General features: G+C 40.0%; 1 protein-coding gene across 1 annotated transcript in view; it reads right to left on the reverse strand.

Annotated features, from left to right (window-relative positions):
* The window catches only part of ADGRG4 (adhesion G protein-coupled receptor G4), a 153343-nt gene that overhangs the window by 12432 nt on the left and 121123 nt on the right, over positions 1-19788 (reverse strand). Inside the window, exons 14-20 of the mRNA XM_012472323.2 lie at positions 17936-18070; positions 13526-13645; positions 12151-12196; positions 9875-9978; positions 7388-7509; positions 5273-5541; positions 1715-1793 (exon numbers count right to left, since the gene is read on the reverse strand). Coding sequence (XP_012327746.2) covers positions 1715-1793; positions 5273-5541; positions 7388-7509; positions 9875-9978; positions 12151-12196; positions 13526-13645; positions 17936-18070 — 875 coding nt within the window. The remainder of the gene's footprint in view (positions 1-1714; positions 1794-5272; positions 5542-7387; positions 7510-9874; positions 9979-12150; positions 12197-13525; positions 13646-17935; positions 18071-19788) is intronic.

Raw genomic sequence — 19788 nt, forward strand, 5'->3', positions numbered from 1 at the left:
CTCATATGAACAGATACTCCATTTAATAACATTTGCAATTACTGGAGGCATTGTCCCTGATTCTTGAACACAGACAAGCTTGACTAATTTAACTGCATGTCAACTTAGCTGAGCTCTCTTTTCCAAAACCAGAAAAATCTCTTTTGGTCATGTTGTTTATATTGGTGTGGATACTTTCACATATGTGTGAGTTTTTGTGTGTGTGTTGCAAATGTGTTAAAAAAAAACATTTAATTTTCCTAATAGAGTCTGATACCTAGGATTCCCTGAATATCATTGACATCCTTAAAGTACGCTGAAGAAAACTGTTAAAACGACATAGTGTTATATGTTTGGGTAGAGAATCACCTCCAAGATATATTGGTAAGTGAAAAGACCAAGGTGCCAAATGGTGTATATCTGCCATTTGGGTAACAAAGTGTGCAAGAGAATATTCACACAAATTTGATTGTTGGTAATAAATTGGTAATACGAATTACCTGAAGGAGGGAAACTAGGTAGCCAGGGGTTGGAAATGGGGCTTACTTTTCATCCTCTACCCTGTTGTACATTTGGATTTTGTTCCACGTGCATGAATTACTTCAAAATACAATTTGAAAAAAAAAAACAACTTTGGAGCTGTCTGCCTCCTACTAACCAAGTCACATCTGAAAAGTCTCTTTTGGGAAAAAGTGGAGTTGATTTTGTTCTGGTTTTGCTTTTGCTCTTGCTTTTGATGGTTCAAGAAGAATCACCATTAGGTAGTCACTGGGAACCTTTTAAGTCACAAAACAGGCAAGGGGGAGAGGATGGAGGGGGAAATGAGAAGGAAGGGAACAGAAAGAAAAGATAACAAGGAATTTTAATTAGAAAGGATCTGCTGCAAAGGACAAAGTAATTTTGACCCCCTGGAAACTGTCATCTCAATATGAAAGACGGCTGAGTCTTGCAGCAGGACCTCCTACATTTGATTCCAGTCCAGTGGGAGAGGAAATCTACAGTGGGAGAGAACTCGACAGGCGATGATAAGAAGAATGGAACAATCCGAAGTGTAAAATGAGATTGTGCAACCTAAGGGACCACAGGGCAACTATCTACACACCTGCAAAAGAAGGTTCTGGAGAGATGGGGTGAAGTGAATTGCTACTCTCTTGTGGTTGTGATTGGGAGAACTAAAGAGATGAGCTTATACATCAAATGGGAAGAAAAGGAAAAAAATGAAAAGAAACAAGAGAACAACAAGGCAGAGGCTGTTTACAAAGGAAAGCTGTTCAGTGTTCTTAAGGGAAGATCCTTGTTGTTGAAAGGTAAAAAATGTTTTCCAAATCATCTCAGAATTTCCTCGTAGTGGACACTACCTCTTTTCAATGACCTGATGTGTGAGTTTTGTAATCATAATAGTTGCCAGTTATACAGCATTTACCATAGAACAGGCAACATGCTGAGCACCTTACATACATATTATTTTAATTTGCACAGGACATTAAGAGGAAACATTATTTTCCCGATTTTCCAGAGGATGTAATTGAACTAAAAGGTAAGGTAACTTGCCCAAGATCATAGAAGACCTGGGCAACTAACCATTACATGAATGTGGCCTATGTTTAGGGCAAAAGGGCTTAGGCTAATTTCTTCCTGAAGTCAGGGTCAAGACCAATCCCAGGCTGACAACACTTTACCATATCCTGCTGGGTCAGAGCCCCACCACCAGAGAAGCAGAGATGCTGGTACTTACAGTGGAGTTGTTGAGCTCAGAGTTCCATACAGATCTTTATTCACACTGACTATGATTGCCACCATGATCGCTGGGATTCCTACAGTGGGAGAGCAAGTCAAAGGTATTTTATCAGGTAGCAGGGACGGATCCTAATCAATGACTGTGGGTGATGATCCATTAAGACTCTGTTTAAATGAGCCACAGATGTGCGGGCATCAAAATACCATTGTTTGCAAAATGTTTGTGAATTCTTCCAAGTAAAACATTTCTAGGAGTTCTCCAATCTGCTAAACTAGACAGCATGCCAATGGCTCCAATACAACACCCACTCGTTATTAAAAATAGCTCAAGTGCCAAAAAATCAACTTGGCAAAAGAAGTATCTAGTTCATTGGAATGCACGTTTGCATCAGGCATTTCTTCTCAGATGATGAGCCCCTAATTTTCACTCCCTTTCCACATCGCCCCTTCATTCCCAGTAGCTTTTTGTCTAGGTCACCTTAGGGGAAAGGCACAGGCAATCAGCTCCAGTTTCAATGCTTTTTTGACAGGGAATCTGTTTCCACACTCGTTACTAGTTTGACATTTTGACTAGATCGACTAGTTAACGACCACTCAATTTGGTCAGACTATAATAAAGCAATCGGTTCAGTCAAAATGGTCAAACATGAGGAGAATATAGACACAGGGTTTAAAAATCCAATTTCATGCACATTTGCAAAACTTAAATGATTTCTTTATCTCTCAATTGTATTTCTCCTAGACTAAGAGCATACACCTACATACATTTTAGGGGTTTTGTTACATTTCCAAAGCTGTTCCAAAGCCCAGAATGCCAAGTATGTTGAAAAATCCTCCACTGTCCCCTTCTGTGATAAACAGGATAGTCCCTTCAAATCTGTATGGCGCCCCCCCCAGCACAGCACCTAGAATGCTGCTGCAGATATTTTAAAAAATACCCCCTGAAATCTGGAAGGGAGGGACAGGGGAAGGTCTCATACTTAGGATAGAAGTTGTGTGGCAGTCTTTAAGCTGTGTTTACATATTGAAATTGTTTTTAAATGATCCCTACAGTTTGTTATTTTTAAAATATGGAAAACTACTGTCTTGGACAGGGATTCATTAGGGTGGTGCAAAAGTAATTACGTTTTTTGTCATTAAAAGTAATAAACCTTTCCAACAGGTTGCTTTGGCATTCATAAGGCAGAGCTTCAAACATAAACAGATGCTAGTATCTATTTTCCTTACAGTTGATTGCCTTTGTCTAATATTGAAATACTCTGAAACTCCCTGTAGTGGGACAGCTTAGCTGTGGCTCCCTGGTGACCTTGCATGTATCCACATAGACCACGCAGGTAAAGCCTTATCTGAATTTGGACAGTGTGCCCTGCGGTCCTCTACAAATTTGAGAAGGTGGGAGGCCTCTGAGGAGGTGCTCCGGGCCATCTCCTATTCGCCTCCCTATCTCCTACAGGAGGCTGTCAGGAGACAGCTTCTCATCCATCATCTCCCAGGGTTCTGGGGAGGTGTGGGCCTTTGTACCCTGCCCCCTCAGAATAGGGCTGGGGAATAGAAAACAGCATCACTTCCATTTAAAACTAGCTCCTCAGCCACACGGAATCCTAAAGCTCATGTGGCAGTCATCGACTCCCTTTTGTTTTGGTGGTGTTTTTTTTAGCGTAGGGGACAAGAACCTGAGAGCTGGCACTTTTAGATACCCTTCCTTTCACAGTTTATGTAAGTAATAAACTGAACCTAAGGGTGGCTCATTGTATCTTTCTTCCTTTTTTTTTTTTTTTTTTTTTGAGACGACGTCTCACTCTGTGGCCCAGGCTGGAGTGCAGTGTTGCCCAGGCTGGAGTGCAGTGGCACCATCTTGGCTCACTGAAATCTCCGCCTCCCAGGTTCAGGCAATTCTTCTGCCTCAGCCTCCTGAGTAGCTGGGATTACAGGCATGTGCCACCACATCCAGCTAATTTTTATACTTTTAGTAGAGATGAGGTTTCACCATGTTGGTCAGGCTGGTCTCGAACTCCTGACCTTGTGATCCACCCACCTCGGCCTCCCAAAGTGCTGGGATTACAGGCGTGAGCCAACGCACCTGGCCTCATTGCATCTTTCTTTACTGATTGAGCCAGTCAGGCTTCTCAGCTTGTGTAACTCAAGGTTTTCCTGCTTCCAAGTGCCAAGCTTTAGCCTTTCCTGCCTCTCCTTGTAACCCAGGAAATGTGCGTGAAATTAGAAGATCAAAGAGATAAAAAGTGAGCCCTGAAGGAAGGGTTTGATAAAGAAACTGGGAATGAGTGATGATGAGGGAGAAGGAAAGCCAGGATGGAGTGATATTTACAGTCCTTTCACAATTGGCCATATGTGGGTTATCTGCTTTTTGGATTATTCATGAAGGCTCTTCCACATATTTCAATCCTCTGATTGAATCAAGATGAGGCACACAAGGCACCAAGGGGAGTGTATCGACTGCTTTTGGCTCTGTGTTTCTGATGGATTTCAAAGTGTACTAAAACAAGCTTTTAGACTGTGATCTGTTCGGTATTTGCCTGTCTCTGCTCCCCACATTAGCATAGATAATAGAACTGACTGTGTATTCAGTGAAAGCATGTACTATGTTAATGAACTCATTAAAGGGATGAGTAGCTAATTAGGAAGCTATTGTCTTCATAAAAGCAGTGGAAGATAAAATCTATGTTCCTATGTACCCTAGGTATGCTACTTAATATACATTTCCTATGCATCTGACACATTTTCAGAACCCCAAATCTGGCTTGAATACACAAGGAAGAGAGAGGAAAGGAACCAAGCTGACCGTGTCAGTTAGAAATACAGGAAAGCAAGCCAATGAAATGACATTTGCGTTTGAAAAGATCTACGCTGAGGACCATTCCTGGCTTCCTCCAAGGGCAGCAGTAATCACCACAGTCATGAGGTGTGATGAGAATCAGGTTCTGGGTGACCCAGCACTCTTACCCATTTCAAGTCCTTTCCCTGTTCTTTAAACAATGTGGCAAGACCATAGAGGTTAAAAGTCCAAACTATGGAGACAAACTCCCTGGCTCAAATCCCAGCTCTCTTGCCTACTAGCTGTGTGAGTTTGGCAAATTACCTCATCTTTCTGTGCCTCAGTGTCCTCATCTATTAAATGAGAATAATGATGGAATCTATCCTGTAGAGATATTGTGAGGATTAAATGCATATATAAAGCACTTAGAATAGCATTTGGCATATGTAAGTGCTACCTAAGTGTTACCTGTTTTATTAGTATTTGCTGTGACTGTAACTTCTGTAAAGGAAGAGATAAAATCTGTTCACTACTGTAGAGCCAGCACTTAGCACAGCACACAATAAGTACTAAATAAATATTTGTGCATTAACTCCTCGCCATAAAGGTTAAGCATTGAATTTATAGAGCAATACTTGCAGAAAAAAAAGATACATGACCAAACACCAACAAGGCGATCCTTAATTTTTTACCTACGATACTAACTGAATCTAACAGAGCTAGAATTAGAAAGACACACAGGCTTAAGACATAAATATCAAAAACAATGGCAGATATACTTACCCCAACCAACTAGACAAAATTTAAGGATATAATTTGGAATATATATGTTGAAGACTTTGACTAGAGCAAAATACATGTGAACTGCCTCCAGGCCCATCCAAGTCAACGAAACAAGCAGGAAGTAATGAAGTGCCACTGCAGCTGTGATACAAACTCCTGCTTTCTGAAATGATGACAACCAAGAATTGACCAAAAATACCAGGTTTAGCATCAGTAGTGCTGTGCACAGGTTGATCAGGATTTTGGCAGGATAATCTTTTCGAAGTTTGCTAAAAGAGAAAGTACAATATTAGGTAAAGTCTTCTTTTTGAAAATTCAACATCACCACATCTTGCCTACATACTAAGTGAAAGAATAAAAGAATTATTTAGCTTAGCTTATACGTCCTAAATTTCAAAGTCCCCCATCCTCTTTCCAGGTAGAATCGAAGTATAATAAACATAGTGACCTTCACTAACAGAAATAATAATAGCCTCTCTCAACTAGGCAGTCCCTTTTTTTCTTTTTATCTTTTAGAAAAAAGGAAGAAGTTTCCCAGGTATTATGATTCTATCACCACTGCTTCAGCAGGTTTGAGCTAGATATTACCAAATAGCAGGATGACTACAGAAATCATTCCAGGTAGAGTTACTTGGATAGTTCCAAAGATCACAACATTGGGCCTCATGGAAATGTGACCTTAAGTTTTATTAAGTGATTGCAACTTTACTTTGCAGAAACTCACCCAGTATTTTTCAAAATAAAAAAAAAGTATTACGCCCTTTGATTCGTTTACACTGTTTATTAAATATTTACTGATTTTAATTCTGCTGTTTTCATTTTGTGTGAATGTGTTTTTTTCCCCCTGAGGTAAATAGTAAAGTGCACAAGTCTTAACATTATAACTTGATGGATCTTTACATATGTACGTACCTGTGGAACTTCCACCCAGATCAAGAGGTAGAATATTTTTAACACCCCAGAAGGTTCCTTCACACTTCTACCATTCAACATCACCCACCAGAGATAACCAATGCTCTCACATTTATCCCCATAAATTTCGACTGTGTTTGGAACTTTACGTAAATGAAGCCACACAGTATGCTGTCTTATTTTTCTGGCTTCCTTTGCTCAATTCTGTGTCTATGAGATTTAGATATTATGTTGTATTGTATAGCAGTAATTCATTTTTTCTGCTGTGTAGAGTTCCATTGTACAAATATATCACAATTTATTCATCTAAACAACTGTTAATGTAAATTGGGGTTGTTTCTAATTTGAAGTTACTGTGACTGAAGCTGCTATCAATATTCCTGTACATATCTTTCAGTGGACATATGTACTCATTTGTCTTGAGTATATATCTAAGAGTGAAATTTCTGGGTCAACAGCAAGATACATATTTATATTTGACAGGTATTGCCAAAGAATTTTCCAAAGTGTCTAAACTATTTTACATTTCCACCAGCAAACGTATTTGCTCCTGTTGTTCTACATCTTTGTTGACACTTGCTATTGTCTGTATTTTTAATTTTAGCCATTTTGGTGGGTGCAGAGAAGTACATAACTGTGGTTGTAATTAACGTTTCTCTGATGAGTAATGATGTTAAGAACTTCGTCATATGCTTATTGGCCATTTGGGTAAAGGTAAGCCTTAGGCATGGATATTCTCTTTTGTGAGGTGCCTGTTCAAGTCTTTGGTCCGTTTATAAATTTTACTGTCTTTTGCTTTTTGATTTGTGAGAGTTATTTATATATTCTGCATACAAGTGTTTTATCTGATATATGCATTGTGAATATCTTCTATGCATGGTTTGCCTTTCACTAGCTGAATTGCGTCCTTTGATTTAAAAAGTTCTTAATAAAGTCTACTTTATGAAATTTTATTTTAGGATTGGTGTTCTTATATCCTAATAGAGAAATCTTTTCTTATCCCAACTCTCTTGTTTTACAAAAATCCAATTAAAATATTTTCAGAGGAGCCTTGATGTTTTGTTTTTAACCCGTCCACTGCACAATCTAATGGATCTGACTTCTTCCTATTGTGATGTGTTCATGAAATTAACACAGTTACAATGGTAATAACATCCATCAAACAAAATTAAGCTTACTCAGAGCAAGACTGTATCAACTTACTGAAAAGCTATGTATGTCACCAATGCAACTCCCAGGAAAATGGAGGAGATTCCACATCCAGTGTACGTTATAAGCGCTAATATCTGTTCATTGACTGTATCCACTGTAGACCTGGATAAATCCTAAGGAACACAATGTGTTGTGTTTTACACATTCACCAGAGCAAGTTTATGGCAAAATGCTTCCAGTGCTCACTAACAGGAGGTTCCCAGGATGTATAACATTTCTGCCACAGCTCTTGTAAAACCAGATTATGTGAATGGATAAGACCATATATTATTTGTTGAATATGCCTAGTCCAGCTGACTGCGTACAGGGCATGGGGAGCCATCAACAACATTCAAAGAACATTTAGTTCTTGGTTTCATTGTCACGAACATGTTCTACATTTAAAATACAACCAAACTAATAGATGTAAATTTTGGATACAAAGTGAATCATTATCTGAATTGAGCATCTCAAAACACTACACAGAACAGCAAAAAAAAAAAAAAAAAAAAAAAAAAAAAAAGTCCTTTTCTTAGATCTTAAATAGCTTTTACAAAATTAACAAACAAAATTGACCTTAGAGATCACATAGTTCAATCATTTCTTAATTAAGTACCATTAAAGATCTGGAACGACATGCAAAATTAATTGAATATATGTGTGTACTGGCTTGAGAAGAGGTTCATAGCTTTCATCAGATGATTAGAGATTCATGACTCATAAAAGGTTAGGAAGCAGTGTTTACTTTGGTGGTTCTCAACCAGGAGTGATTTTACCCCTCTCCCAGGGACATTTGGCAGTATCTGGAGACATTTTTGGTTGTCACAACTTGGCGGTGGGGGTGCTATCGGCATCTAGTGGGGAAGGACCAGGGATGCTGCTAAACATCTCACAATGCACAGAGCAACTCCCCACAACAAAGAATTATTTGAGGCCACGCCTGTAATCCCAGCACTTTGGGAGGCCAAGGTGGGCAGATCACAAGGTCAGGAGATCAAGACCATCCTGGCCAACATGGCAAAACCCCGTCTCTACTAAAAAAAAAAAAATACAAAAATTAGCTTGGCATGGTGGAGAATATCAATAGTGACAAGACTGAGAAACCCTGGTATACTCCAGTCATTCACATTCCAGAAAAAAAAATTTAAGATCCAAAATAGGGAAACAACCTACCAAGGTCACATAGCTAGTTACAGACAGAGCTGGAACAAGAACGCTGGTCTTTTTTTTGAGACAGGGTCTCACTCTGTTGCTCAGGCTGGAGTGCAGTGACCTGATCATGGCCCACTGCAGTCTTGACCTCCCTGGGCTCAGATGATCCTTCCCACCTCAGCCTCCAGAGTAGTTTGGACTATAGGTGTGTGCCACCATGGCCTGCTAATTTTTTTATTTTTTTGTAGAGACAGGATTTTGCCACGTTGCCGTGGCTGGCCTCCAACTCCTGGTCCCAAGGCATCCATCCACCTCAGACCCTAAAGTGTTGGTATTATAGGCATGAGCCATGGTGCCCAGCCAACCCCAGTCTTTTAATTCCCACTGTAATGTTCCAGCCAATTCAGAGGGGAGCTGAAAAAAATTATTACAATTTAACAAGTATCAATTGAGTACCATTTATTTGTTGAATAGATATGATTTAAAAATAAATATAAAACAAACCCACAGCCCTCAAAAAGTTAACCATTCTTTGTAGAAACAAGTCACATATGACACATTCAGATAACAGTATGTAATAAAGTTACCTAAGAGATCTAGGAAAGTATTCTGATGTGGGTAGAGAAGAAGGAATACATTTGAGAGTCATTTGGGGAAAAAAAAAACTCAGCAAATACCTATGGTTCTTAAATTTAAATATTTTAATGATCAGACCCTTTAATCTAGCAATTCTGTCAACTTATCATGAAAAATACTTACACCAATGTTTGAAGATACGTGAGTAAGAATGTGTATTACAGCAGTGTTTATAATGAGAAGAACAGCAACAGCTAAAATGTCCACCAGTCGGGGGTTAGTTAAATTCATTGTGTTAAACCCAAGCAATGGTATACTATAAAGGCATTTTAAAAATTGAAGTGTAATAGATAGATACATATTTTACTGAAAGTTGTGCAATATATACTGTTAGACGAAAAAAGCAATTGGTAAAAACAGTATGAACAATTTGATATACCATGTTTATAAAACAAAAACATATATTAATATATACACAGAAAAGGAACCTAAATGAATATACACGTCAGACTGTTAAAGGTGGTGATCACTTGGGAGGGAGGCTACAGGGACCTTTTCTGTACTGCTGGAAATTTGAAAAGCAAGCATTAATTTTATAAGGAGAAAAATAAATAAATATTTGTCTCAATCTGCTGTACTTTGGATGAACAAATTGGAGGGGGGCTTTTTTTCCAAATGCATACCTTTTTTTATAACTTAGTTCACGCATATATTACTGGTCTAATAAAAATTGTCAGACCTCTATCCAGGAATGACTAAGAGACAACTCACCATTAAGACTCCAAAATGGGTGAGGTGGTCGCACTGACAGATTGTGTAATTTACGTTTGTTTCCTTTACTTTACAGCCTGACAAATTCCATCCGCCCAGCCCATCTGTAGGAGACAGAAGGAAATTTCAAAGCAATTTTGTTTTTCTCAGAAATGTTTAACTTTTCATTATATGCACCATCCAAACGTGTGTTATAATTAGCATTATTTGCTAAGACAGCAAGATTAGGGGTATAATTGAACACTGTAATTAAATTAACTCTAATAGACTAAATTGACTTTTGGGGGATTTCATAAATGGCATAACTTCTCCGGTTCTCACTTTTCCTGTTCTTGTACCATACCTCTATAAATGAGGACAGACTCTAACCATGAACAAGAGTCCTGCCACCATACTACAATGACAGAGTAAAGACTGTTTTTATTTATTTATTTTTTCAAGTAACCAATAAGTAGGAAGCAGACAGATCTAGAATCTTTTTAAGGACATTGACATGTGGAATATAAACTGACACTTGAGCTTACTCAGAGGGACTGGAATAGACATCTGAAAACCCAGCCGAACCCACAATTCAAAGGGTCTCAAGTGATTTGAACCAAAGTCTGATCATGGTCTGGAGCTCCACAGGGCTAATAAGAGACTCTGCTCTACTTGACATCTGGCTAGTTTCTTCTGAGCACACTCAGGGTTTAGAACTAACACCAAACCTCCATAACCTGTAGATCTCAGGTACTAGACCAGATTTAGCGTAGAACTTCCCGAGTGGCACTAGACCAGAGGGGTTATCCGAGGGCAGGCAGCTGAGTATGGTCAACATTTGTCCATCTGGGATAATGCCATGGGTTCCAGAGGTTCTAGATCTATGGGGCAGAGGGGCAGGGGCAAAGGGTGGCTTGGGAGTATCCCAGCAATTTGCGTTAATGAGCATAGAGGTCAACTTATTAAAGTTGCAGGGTACAAAGCTCATCACTTTATAGAAGTTTTATCCTGAGAGACTTGGAGGGGATCAGGAAAGGGCAGTGTTATTTTTGTTTTTCAGAAAGAAGTAGTATTCTTATACCCTAGGGAGCCGAATGGGAAGAGAATTTCTCTTTTATCCCAGAATTTTGAGAATAGTGAAAAAGGGAAAGGTCCTAGGCAAAGTTTCCACAGGCAGAAAGACTCCTCACTTAGCCACTCCTGGCGTTCTTGAGGAAATTGATTCTGTGTGGAAATTCTCTGAGATTCGGTGATAACCCCGGATATTTCCAGCGAAGATGGCAGGCCTCAGAGCACCCCAGTCAGCAATGACCATTCCCAGTCTCTTCTCCTACTGTCTGTCTCCAAAGACTCATGCTTATTCATCAAGTAGGATCCCTAGAGACCAACCAAGAAGTTTAATCTCCTCAATGAAAAGATAAAAAGACTGGGGCCCAGAGTGGGTAAATGGCCTACACAAGGTCACACAGTCAGTCTAAAAGAGTTGAGGAGAAAAAAAGGGAAGGAGATCACGGATCTTGCAAAAGCCCTGTGGGAAAGCACAGATAAAAAACCAGGTATTCATTCCTCAACTTTTTTTTTTTTTTTTTTTTTTTGAGACGGAGTCTCGCTCTTGTTACCCAGGCTGGAGTGCAATGGCGCGATCTCGGCTCACCGCAACCTCCGCCTCCTGGGTTCAGGCAATTCTCCTGCCTCAGCCTCCTGAGTAGCTGGGATTACAGGCACGCGCCACCGTGCCCAGCTAATTTTTTTGTATTAATAGAGACGGGGTTTCACAATGTTGACCAGGATGGTCTCGATCTCTCGACCTCGTGATCCACCCGCCTCGGCCTCCCAAAGTGCTGGGATTACAGGCTTGAGCCACCGCATTCCTCAACTTTCTTCAAACAGCTCAAGGCTACTCTGCACTGGACCTTCCAAATTTTTTCTTCCAACTTTGCTCACCCTCGAGTTGTGTGATTTTTCTGATTTCCCAAATAATTGTCTTTGGGGCTTAAGATACTTATCATAAGCTCCTGTAATCTTCAGGAAACTGTAGGTAAGGAACAATTAGCTATTGGGCGTGATTGGAGTGCTGTAGTCCCAGAACAAATTGAGAGATCTTACCCATTAAAAAGGAAAGTTGTCTTAATTCCCATGCCCTAATTTGGTATAAAAATCATATTCTATATCTTGATCATTCAGAATGCTCTGTAGGGTCTGACAAGACAGTACTTTCAGCACAACTCCCTTCCATCTAACTGCCAAGTGGGAAAGTGGTCTGGGGCAAAGTCAAAGTTGCTAACAAAAATACTTACTATTATTCTCAAAATCCCAAAAGGCGCAGTGAACTTGACCATAATTCTGGGGAAAAAACAATCAGAGGTAAACATCTTGCCTTGTGATAGTTACCATATAGTCACTTACACACACATGTGTTTTCTTCTCAATATTTTTTCACATGGTAGATATGCACACATTCACATGCACACACACATACATTTGGGCCATTTGTAAATTGGTGTTTAGACCAAGTCCACCTAACTCTGGATTGAGAAGTGAGGAAACAGCATGTCACTGCCTGGTGATCCGGTATGTCCTTCACAATATTTGATAGTATTAAAAATTGTCACGCCCCCTTCTGGTACAAGGCCGTGGATAGTCAATGCAGGACTGATGTGTTCCTTACGGAGCTTTGGAGTTCGGGGCTTACCTCTGAGATCAAGCTTTATGGACACAGATTTGATCTCCCCGCCCCCATTAGCCCTACAGAACATTCCTAAGACCTCACTAGCTCCTATAATCTCCAGGAAACTGCAGGCAAGAAGCAATTAGTTATTGGGGATAATTGAAGTGCTGTAGCCCAGACCAAATTGAAAGATCTTACTTATCTAACACGTTTCATTTGGCATTTGTTTCTTTAAATTTCCTGTCCCTCTCTTTCTTCTCTTCTTTCCTTCTAGACTCAAGAGCAGTGAAAAGTATGCTGAACCATGTGATCTTTTAGAATGGGAACTGAGAAATCTATTGAGACTTCATTATGAAGTCATTAAGACGTCAAATAATGGAATAGTCATTCATTCTTGTACTTAGGCTAAATTTGATTATTTAGTAATATATATCTTATGTTATGCCATATGACTACACTTTTAGTCCTTTGGTGATAATTCATACATGTTTTAATGTACTTTATGGAAATTCAAATAATATAAATGTTTAGGTTTCTTATAGAGGAAACCTGTAAGAAACCTATGCCTATATGGATAAAGGTCACACAGCTAGTGAATGACAGGGAAGGGATGCTTAATAAATATTGGTTTAAAGGCAACAAACTAGAATGTACCTGGCTTGCTAATTAACAGTGCCAAAGTATCAATTATTTGAAGTGAAGTTGTTTGCCTCACTCAAAAATAAATGAAATCACATGTCATTTAGTGTGATGGGACAACCAAAAGTTCCAGTCACTGCCCCACCCATGTGTCACAATGCTAGAATGCCCACGATTTCCTATTACTTTAGGATGAGGCATTATTTCTAGAAGATTCCAATTATAACACATCTTTGCTACCTGGAATGGGACATTCTTCATTAAGCATTAGAATCACATCTGTTAATTAACAAATTACTTTTAACAGAAAAATCGTTACGAGTTCTTGAGGCCATTTGATTTTGAGCTGAAAATGGATATATTACCTGGTTTCCTTCAATATGCTGCAGAGTGATAACCACCGGGTCAGCTAAGTTTTGAATGAACATATCTGAAATGCTGGCACTCACAACATATGTAGTTAATGCTTTAGTGACGTTTTTGATCTGCAGATGAAACATAAAAGGAGTTCAGGTCCTAAATTTTTAATTACTTACATATTAATAATCAATCTGGAATTCTGAAGTGCTACACACAACATTAGGTACAGAAACGTGGAAAATAAAATTGCAAACTAAAGTCAGATGTCATTCAGCTCATCTCCTGTCTTCACATAAGGTCTCTGTTATACCAAGCTAGAACAGTTCATTAATGCATCCATCCATCCAAAGATCTCTCTAGCACTCATTGGTTTTGCACCTGCTACTCAGTACTGCACTAGGAACAAAATGAAACTATTCTCTATTTTGATAACTTTCTGGACATTGACATTTCACAACTTATCCCAGTTCTAACTCTCAACCATTTTTGCTTACTTTTAGGGAGCTCCTCTATAAGAAACCTAAATCCATCGTGTGTAAGTTATATACCACTTCTTGTTCTATTCTGACAGAGATAGAAGCAAGTTTATCAACACCCAGTTTGAAACAAATCTCAGAGGATAGTCATTGCCTTCTTAGGTGACTGTGAGCTCTGAGGCCAGAGCCAGGGATTGTATAACGTGGTATTCCTCACATATCCTAGCATACAGCAGGTGTCTTGTGCCCACAGTGAGCGAATTATTATGTACTTTTCATGCACGTGACATGTGCAGTTCTCACTGAAATCACATAAGCATTTTTCAGATAAACTGAGGCTTGAGTGGCTTAGTGCCAATATGGATAAAGGTCACATAGCTAGTAAATGACAGGGAAGGGATGCTTAATAAATGTTGCTTTAAAGGCAACAAACCAGAATGTACCTGTTGAGAAGTGGGGCTTGCTAATTAACAGTGCTAAAGTACCCCAGGCCAAGGGTCCAGGATGCAGGTCAACTGAGAGGCTGCCTTTTCTTGGGCACAGGCACATGTGAAGAGGCCAGAGATAGGGCTGGTGACACCAGACAAGAGGGAGAGGAAGAAAAATCTCTGAGGACTTTCCAAAAAAAGCCTAGAGGAGGTGAGCCCAGAGGATGTTCCTTGGAGATCCTGCTGGGCCACTTTTAGAAGATGCTAAGGCTTCAAACTTCTGAAGAAACAGTGGGCAGTCCCTACTACCTACCTTCCACACCTGAGCCCTGCAGCCTGCAGTAGTTGCGAATTTAGCCTGGGGCTCCACTAGGAGTCTACTCACTTCCTGTTTCTGACCTGTTCTGTTCATTCAAAGCTAGCCCGATGGGTCAGTGCTTTCTTCCCAGCAGAATTAGCCTGGGGAAACCTGATTTAGAGATGGGCCAGTAGCAAGATATAAGAAGAAGGGCCCTGCTGACACTCAAAAGGCCAAGTGCTAACCCTAGCTCACTCGTTCCTCCTAAGCCCCGCTACTCCTTTCCGGTCTATTGGTGACACTAGGAAAGATGGCAGAGTAGATGCTATTTAACCATCCTCCCAACTTAGTCTAAGAGACACAGTTTTCTGTAGTGAAAAGGCCAAAGGAGGAGACACACACTATGAGCCAGAACTTAATTATCCTTTTCTCTGGTCTCATTTCCCTTACTATAAAATGGTAGTCATGCCAGGAAAGGAACTGAACCTTCCTCATCCTTCAACCCTTTGCACTGTAGGCTCAAGTTTTACCTGTTACACCTCTGAACTTTTAGACAAGCTATTCCCTCTATCTGAAACTCTCTTCCCTCCTTCTCTTTGCCCTATTTCATCTTTGAGCTCCTACTCAACTTCAGGGCTTGGCTGAGACCTTTCTCTCAGTGCGCTTTCCTGACCTCCCAGACGAGTGGCAGAGCCCCTCTTCCATGCACCCAGAACCCCTGTGCCATATTGTAACCACCTCTCTCCTTGAGAATCACAGATAGTCGAGGCGTGAAAGAGGAGACACATATTATCCAAGAGCGGTGCCTTATCGACAGTTTCTGTGGACCAGGCATGGTGGCTCACACCTGTAATCCTAACGCTTTGGAAGGCAGAGACAGGAGGATGGCTTGAGGGCAGAAGTTTGAGACCAGCCTGGGCAACAAGGTGAGACCTTGTCTCTACAAAAAATTAAAAAAAAAAATCATCCAGGTATGGTGGCGAGCACCTATAGTCCCAGCTACTTGGGAGGCTGAGCCAGGAGGATCACTTAAACCCAGGAGTTCAAGGTCGCAGTGAGCTGTGATTGCACCACTACACTTCAGCCTGGGTGGCAGAGCAAGATCCTGTCTTTAAAAGACACAAACAAACAAACAAATTTCTAAGGTTATATGTCATAATGACTTAAGATTTTGATCAAAATACGTTAGAGGAAGCAGTGTTAGAGCAAGGCAGTGATACTTTGGGATTCAAGAGCAACAAAGAGCAGCACCATTTATAAGTACTCATTCCCCAATAACCAGTGACACAGATCCCAGCCTCAGGTCACCCCCTTCAATGTTTAGGTCTCTGTTCTCTTCCGTCGAACTGGAAGTTCCATGAAGCCAGGCACTATGTCTCTTGCTCAGCATTGTATCCTCAGCATTCAGCACCATATAAGACATATGGAAGGAATCAAGTAAATATTTGGTGAATGAACAAATTGTGGCACCTTCAACAGATTCCTTCTGCTCTCCGGGTCTCAGTGTCCTCAATATCCATTTTACCTTTACCAATGATAAAATGAAGTGATGGGATGATATGAGTTAGGAGGGCCCTTTCAGCTGTGAATCTGATGGCAGGCTAGTTCAATCCTTCTTCATCTGGTACTATGACGTCTGCAGGCTAATTTTGGCAAAGCATCTTTATCTCTTTCAGGGGAAAGTGTTAGTGAATAAAAATGACTTATTAAGTGTGAAATCTATGCAAAACAATTTTATGTCTTATTCTATGAGACAAGCACGGCCCTCTGAAGAAAGGAGAGAAATTAAGACCAAAATAATGGCATTTCAGGTGACACAGAGAAACTGTAAGCCTACCAAAAGGTTTGGAGTGTTATGGACCACGTTTTAATTTTATTAAAATGTTTTGCCGACTAAATATTTTGTCCAAGAGGCAGAAAGGAGAGCAGAGGCTCATTTACTCCAGGCAGCCATCCTGGGTGGGATTTGAGCTAAGCCCACAGGAACAAATAGAATTTAGATAGAGAAAATTGAGGCTGGAGGACTCCAGGGAAACAGAAAGTCTTATAGACACAGCTGGAGGTGACATGGTATGTTTGAGGTGGCATGTGGTATGGGTATGTGCTATATTTTGAGTTTGCCTAGTGCAGCCTCCCACAAAAGAACTGTGAATATTTCACCATTAGAAATTCATTCCTTTGGATAGCCTCTTTAGAAATGCAAACACATCTGGGAAAATTAATGTATTGACTTCTTAAATACATGAACTTTGAAGTCAGATAGCCTGGGTTTGATTCCTAGCTTTGTTATTTTATAGCTATGTGGCCTTGGGAAAAATTACTTAATCTTTTTGAAACTCAGTTTCTCATTAGAAGTAGAAGAAATAACAAATGTAAATATTAATGATGTTTATTATCTTTAACTTCATGCAAACTCTGATTACTGTCTTCCCAATAGCTAGATGAGACAGAGTGGTCTAAACGAATAGCCTTTTCTTAGGTAGAGACCTAAGACAGGATAATAATAATAGTAGAGCAAACACTTAACATGGTACTTATGTGCCAAGCAGTATTGTAAACACTTTAAATGCACTGACTCCTTTAATCCTTCCGTTGCTTTTTAAGGTGTTCTTATTACCCTATGCTACAGAGGTTGAGTAACTTGCTTGAGGACACACAGGGAGAATATGGCATCGCCAGCTTTAAACTCATCCAGAGTCCACACTCTTCAGCATCACATCATGCTGCCTCTGTTTTCTAGTGGGTGAGGACTGCAGCCTTTAGAGAAAGTTCTGTGGATGCTATCGGAAGTAGCAGCAAATGCCTGCAGGCTAATGTCCTTCTGGATACCACCCAGCTTCAAAGGAATTGGCCCAAAATAGTGGACATGTTGACTTTGAGGAGCCAAGGGAGATTTGGGAGGCAAGCACTGACATCATTTCATCAGGAGAACTTGCTGTTCTTTTCTGGCTTTAAAACATATGGAGACCTCTGTTTAGCCACCAGATAATCCAGAAGGTCCCTTCCAAAGCTGAGATGCTGTGAAAATTAAAAACTGTAGAACATCATTAAAATGGACGTTGATTCATGTTAAAGGGCAGGCATTGTGCTGGAAGACTTGTTGAATCAGTCAGACAACGTATTACAAACAGAACATCATGAAAATAGCAAGAGTTCATAATTACAATGAGTCACCATATGCCAGTTCATCAGTTACCACAGGCAAGAATTTACCTTAAAGAGTGAAGTTTGGCCAAAGAAATTAAACAAGATCGTTTGTAAGTTGCTAAGAGGAATTCTCTCCGTCAGTGATTTAGGTAAATATATGGAAGCCAAAATCCTTCCCACAGGGACATTGCCTAGGAAAATCTGCCAAGAAAAACCAGAAATGAAAATTGAAATCTTCATTCATCGTAGTGAAGTCCTGCCCACCTTCCACCCCAGCTCAGCCTGAGAATATCACTCAAAGGGCTGAAAGGTGGGAACTAGCTCCATAAGCTACGATATACTTTTTGCACACATGGGCACGTCCACATGCACACACACACACACATACACACATAGAATCACAGGCCAAGACATGATCCTGGTACACACAGACAGAGACAAACATACATCATCTTTTCCTTTCTAAGCCTATTCCTGAGGTTATCTCCCTTTGATCTCCTTTCACCTGGGTAATAATAGAAATGAGAGGGAAAAGACAAATTAGGTCATTTGCCCTGATTATTAGAAATAAATCAGTCTTGGAAATCAGGCTACCTTCTCCATATAGTAAAAGGAAAAAACAAAACAACAACAAAAAACACAATACAATGGTATTAGGGATTTGCCTCATTGTTTATGGAGCAATGCTTTGGTTAAAAAGTGAAGCATGGAAGTGAGGCATTAGCTCTTAGCAATTCTGCTACATACCCACAGCTATGGTTTGAATGTGTCCCCAAAAAGCATGTAATGGAAACTTAATCCCCAATGTGACAGTAACGGGGCAGGGGCACATTGGGATATGTTCAGGTCATGAAGGCTCCACCATGTTGAATGGAATAATTCCAATTGTAAAAAGGCTTAAGGCCGTGAGTTCAATCTTTTGTTCTCTCTTGCCCTCTCTTTGCACATCTTCCATTGGATGACACAGCAAGAAGGCTCTCACCACAGGTGGCCCCTTGATCTTGGACTTCCCAGCCTCCAGAACTATGATCCAATAAAATTCTGTTGATCAGAAATTACCCATTCTGTGGTATTCTGTTACAGCAGCACAAAATGGACCAAGATATCCACTATTAGAAGTATTTCCTGAGTTGACTGGTAATAGTATTTGACAAGTACTGGAACGTTTTTGAGAGTCAAAAAGCTTTGTTAATAATTACACTAAGTCCACAGCCATAAATCTGGACTCTCACAGACAAAACAGGATATATGTACACACTTAACTGCATTTTCCCATTTAATCTGTCTATCACCTCTGAGAGGTATGTTGTATTATGGCAACAGGAAATGGGTTAGAAAGGTTAAATGACTTGCTTAGGGTCACACAACTGGGATGCTGCTGAACAAAGATATATGTGATTTTGGGCTCACTTTTTAAAATTATCTATGCTGCCTCTCAAGTTGCTATTATCTATCTGGGTGTATAATGAGGGGCTAAAAGTTGATAATATTTCTAAAAATGACTTGTAGAATCAAAAGCCCTATGGCTCTTCACTAAGCAGAAATGAACTCTGCTAGGACAATCAAGTACCATGGAGAGGTCATGATTTAGCTTCAATATGTAAGCAATTCGGTACCAAGAATACAATTGGTGTTGTTTGGTTTGTCTCTTCACCAAGATTTATGATAGAAAATTCCATATGTAAACAATATACACTGGGAAGTCAACATATGTTTCAATATGGCTAAGTAACTCTTAATAAACTCAACCCTCTGTCATATAACAATACAAAATAACAATGATTTGAAGGCACTGGAAAATTACCAAAAGCAGACAGTTTCTGGAGAAGAGTAACCACTTGGAAAAAGGTAACATCACAAGGTGGGGTACCCGTTTTTACAGTTTGTAGGCTGATGCCAGGCTGAAACTAATGCTGTGA

This window comes from Aotus nancymaae, unplaced genomic scaffold (genome assembly GCF_030222135.1).
Source record: "Aotus nancymaae isolate 86718 unplaced genomic scaffold, 86718_ANA_hifiasm-v0.15.2.pri h1tg000004l, whole genome shotgun sequence".
NCBI classification, from domain to species: Eukaryota; Metazoa; Chordata; class Mammalia; order Primates; family Aotidae; genus Aotus; species Aotus nancymaae.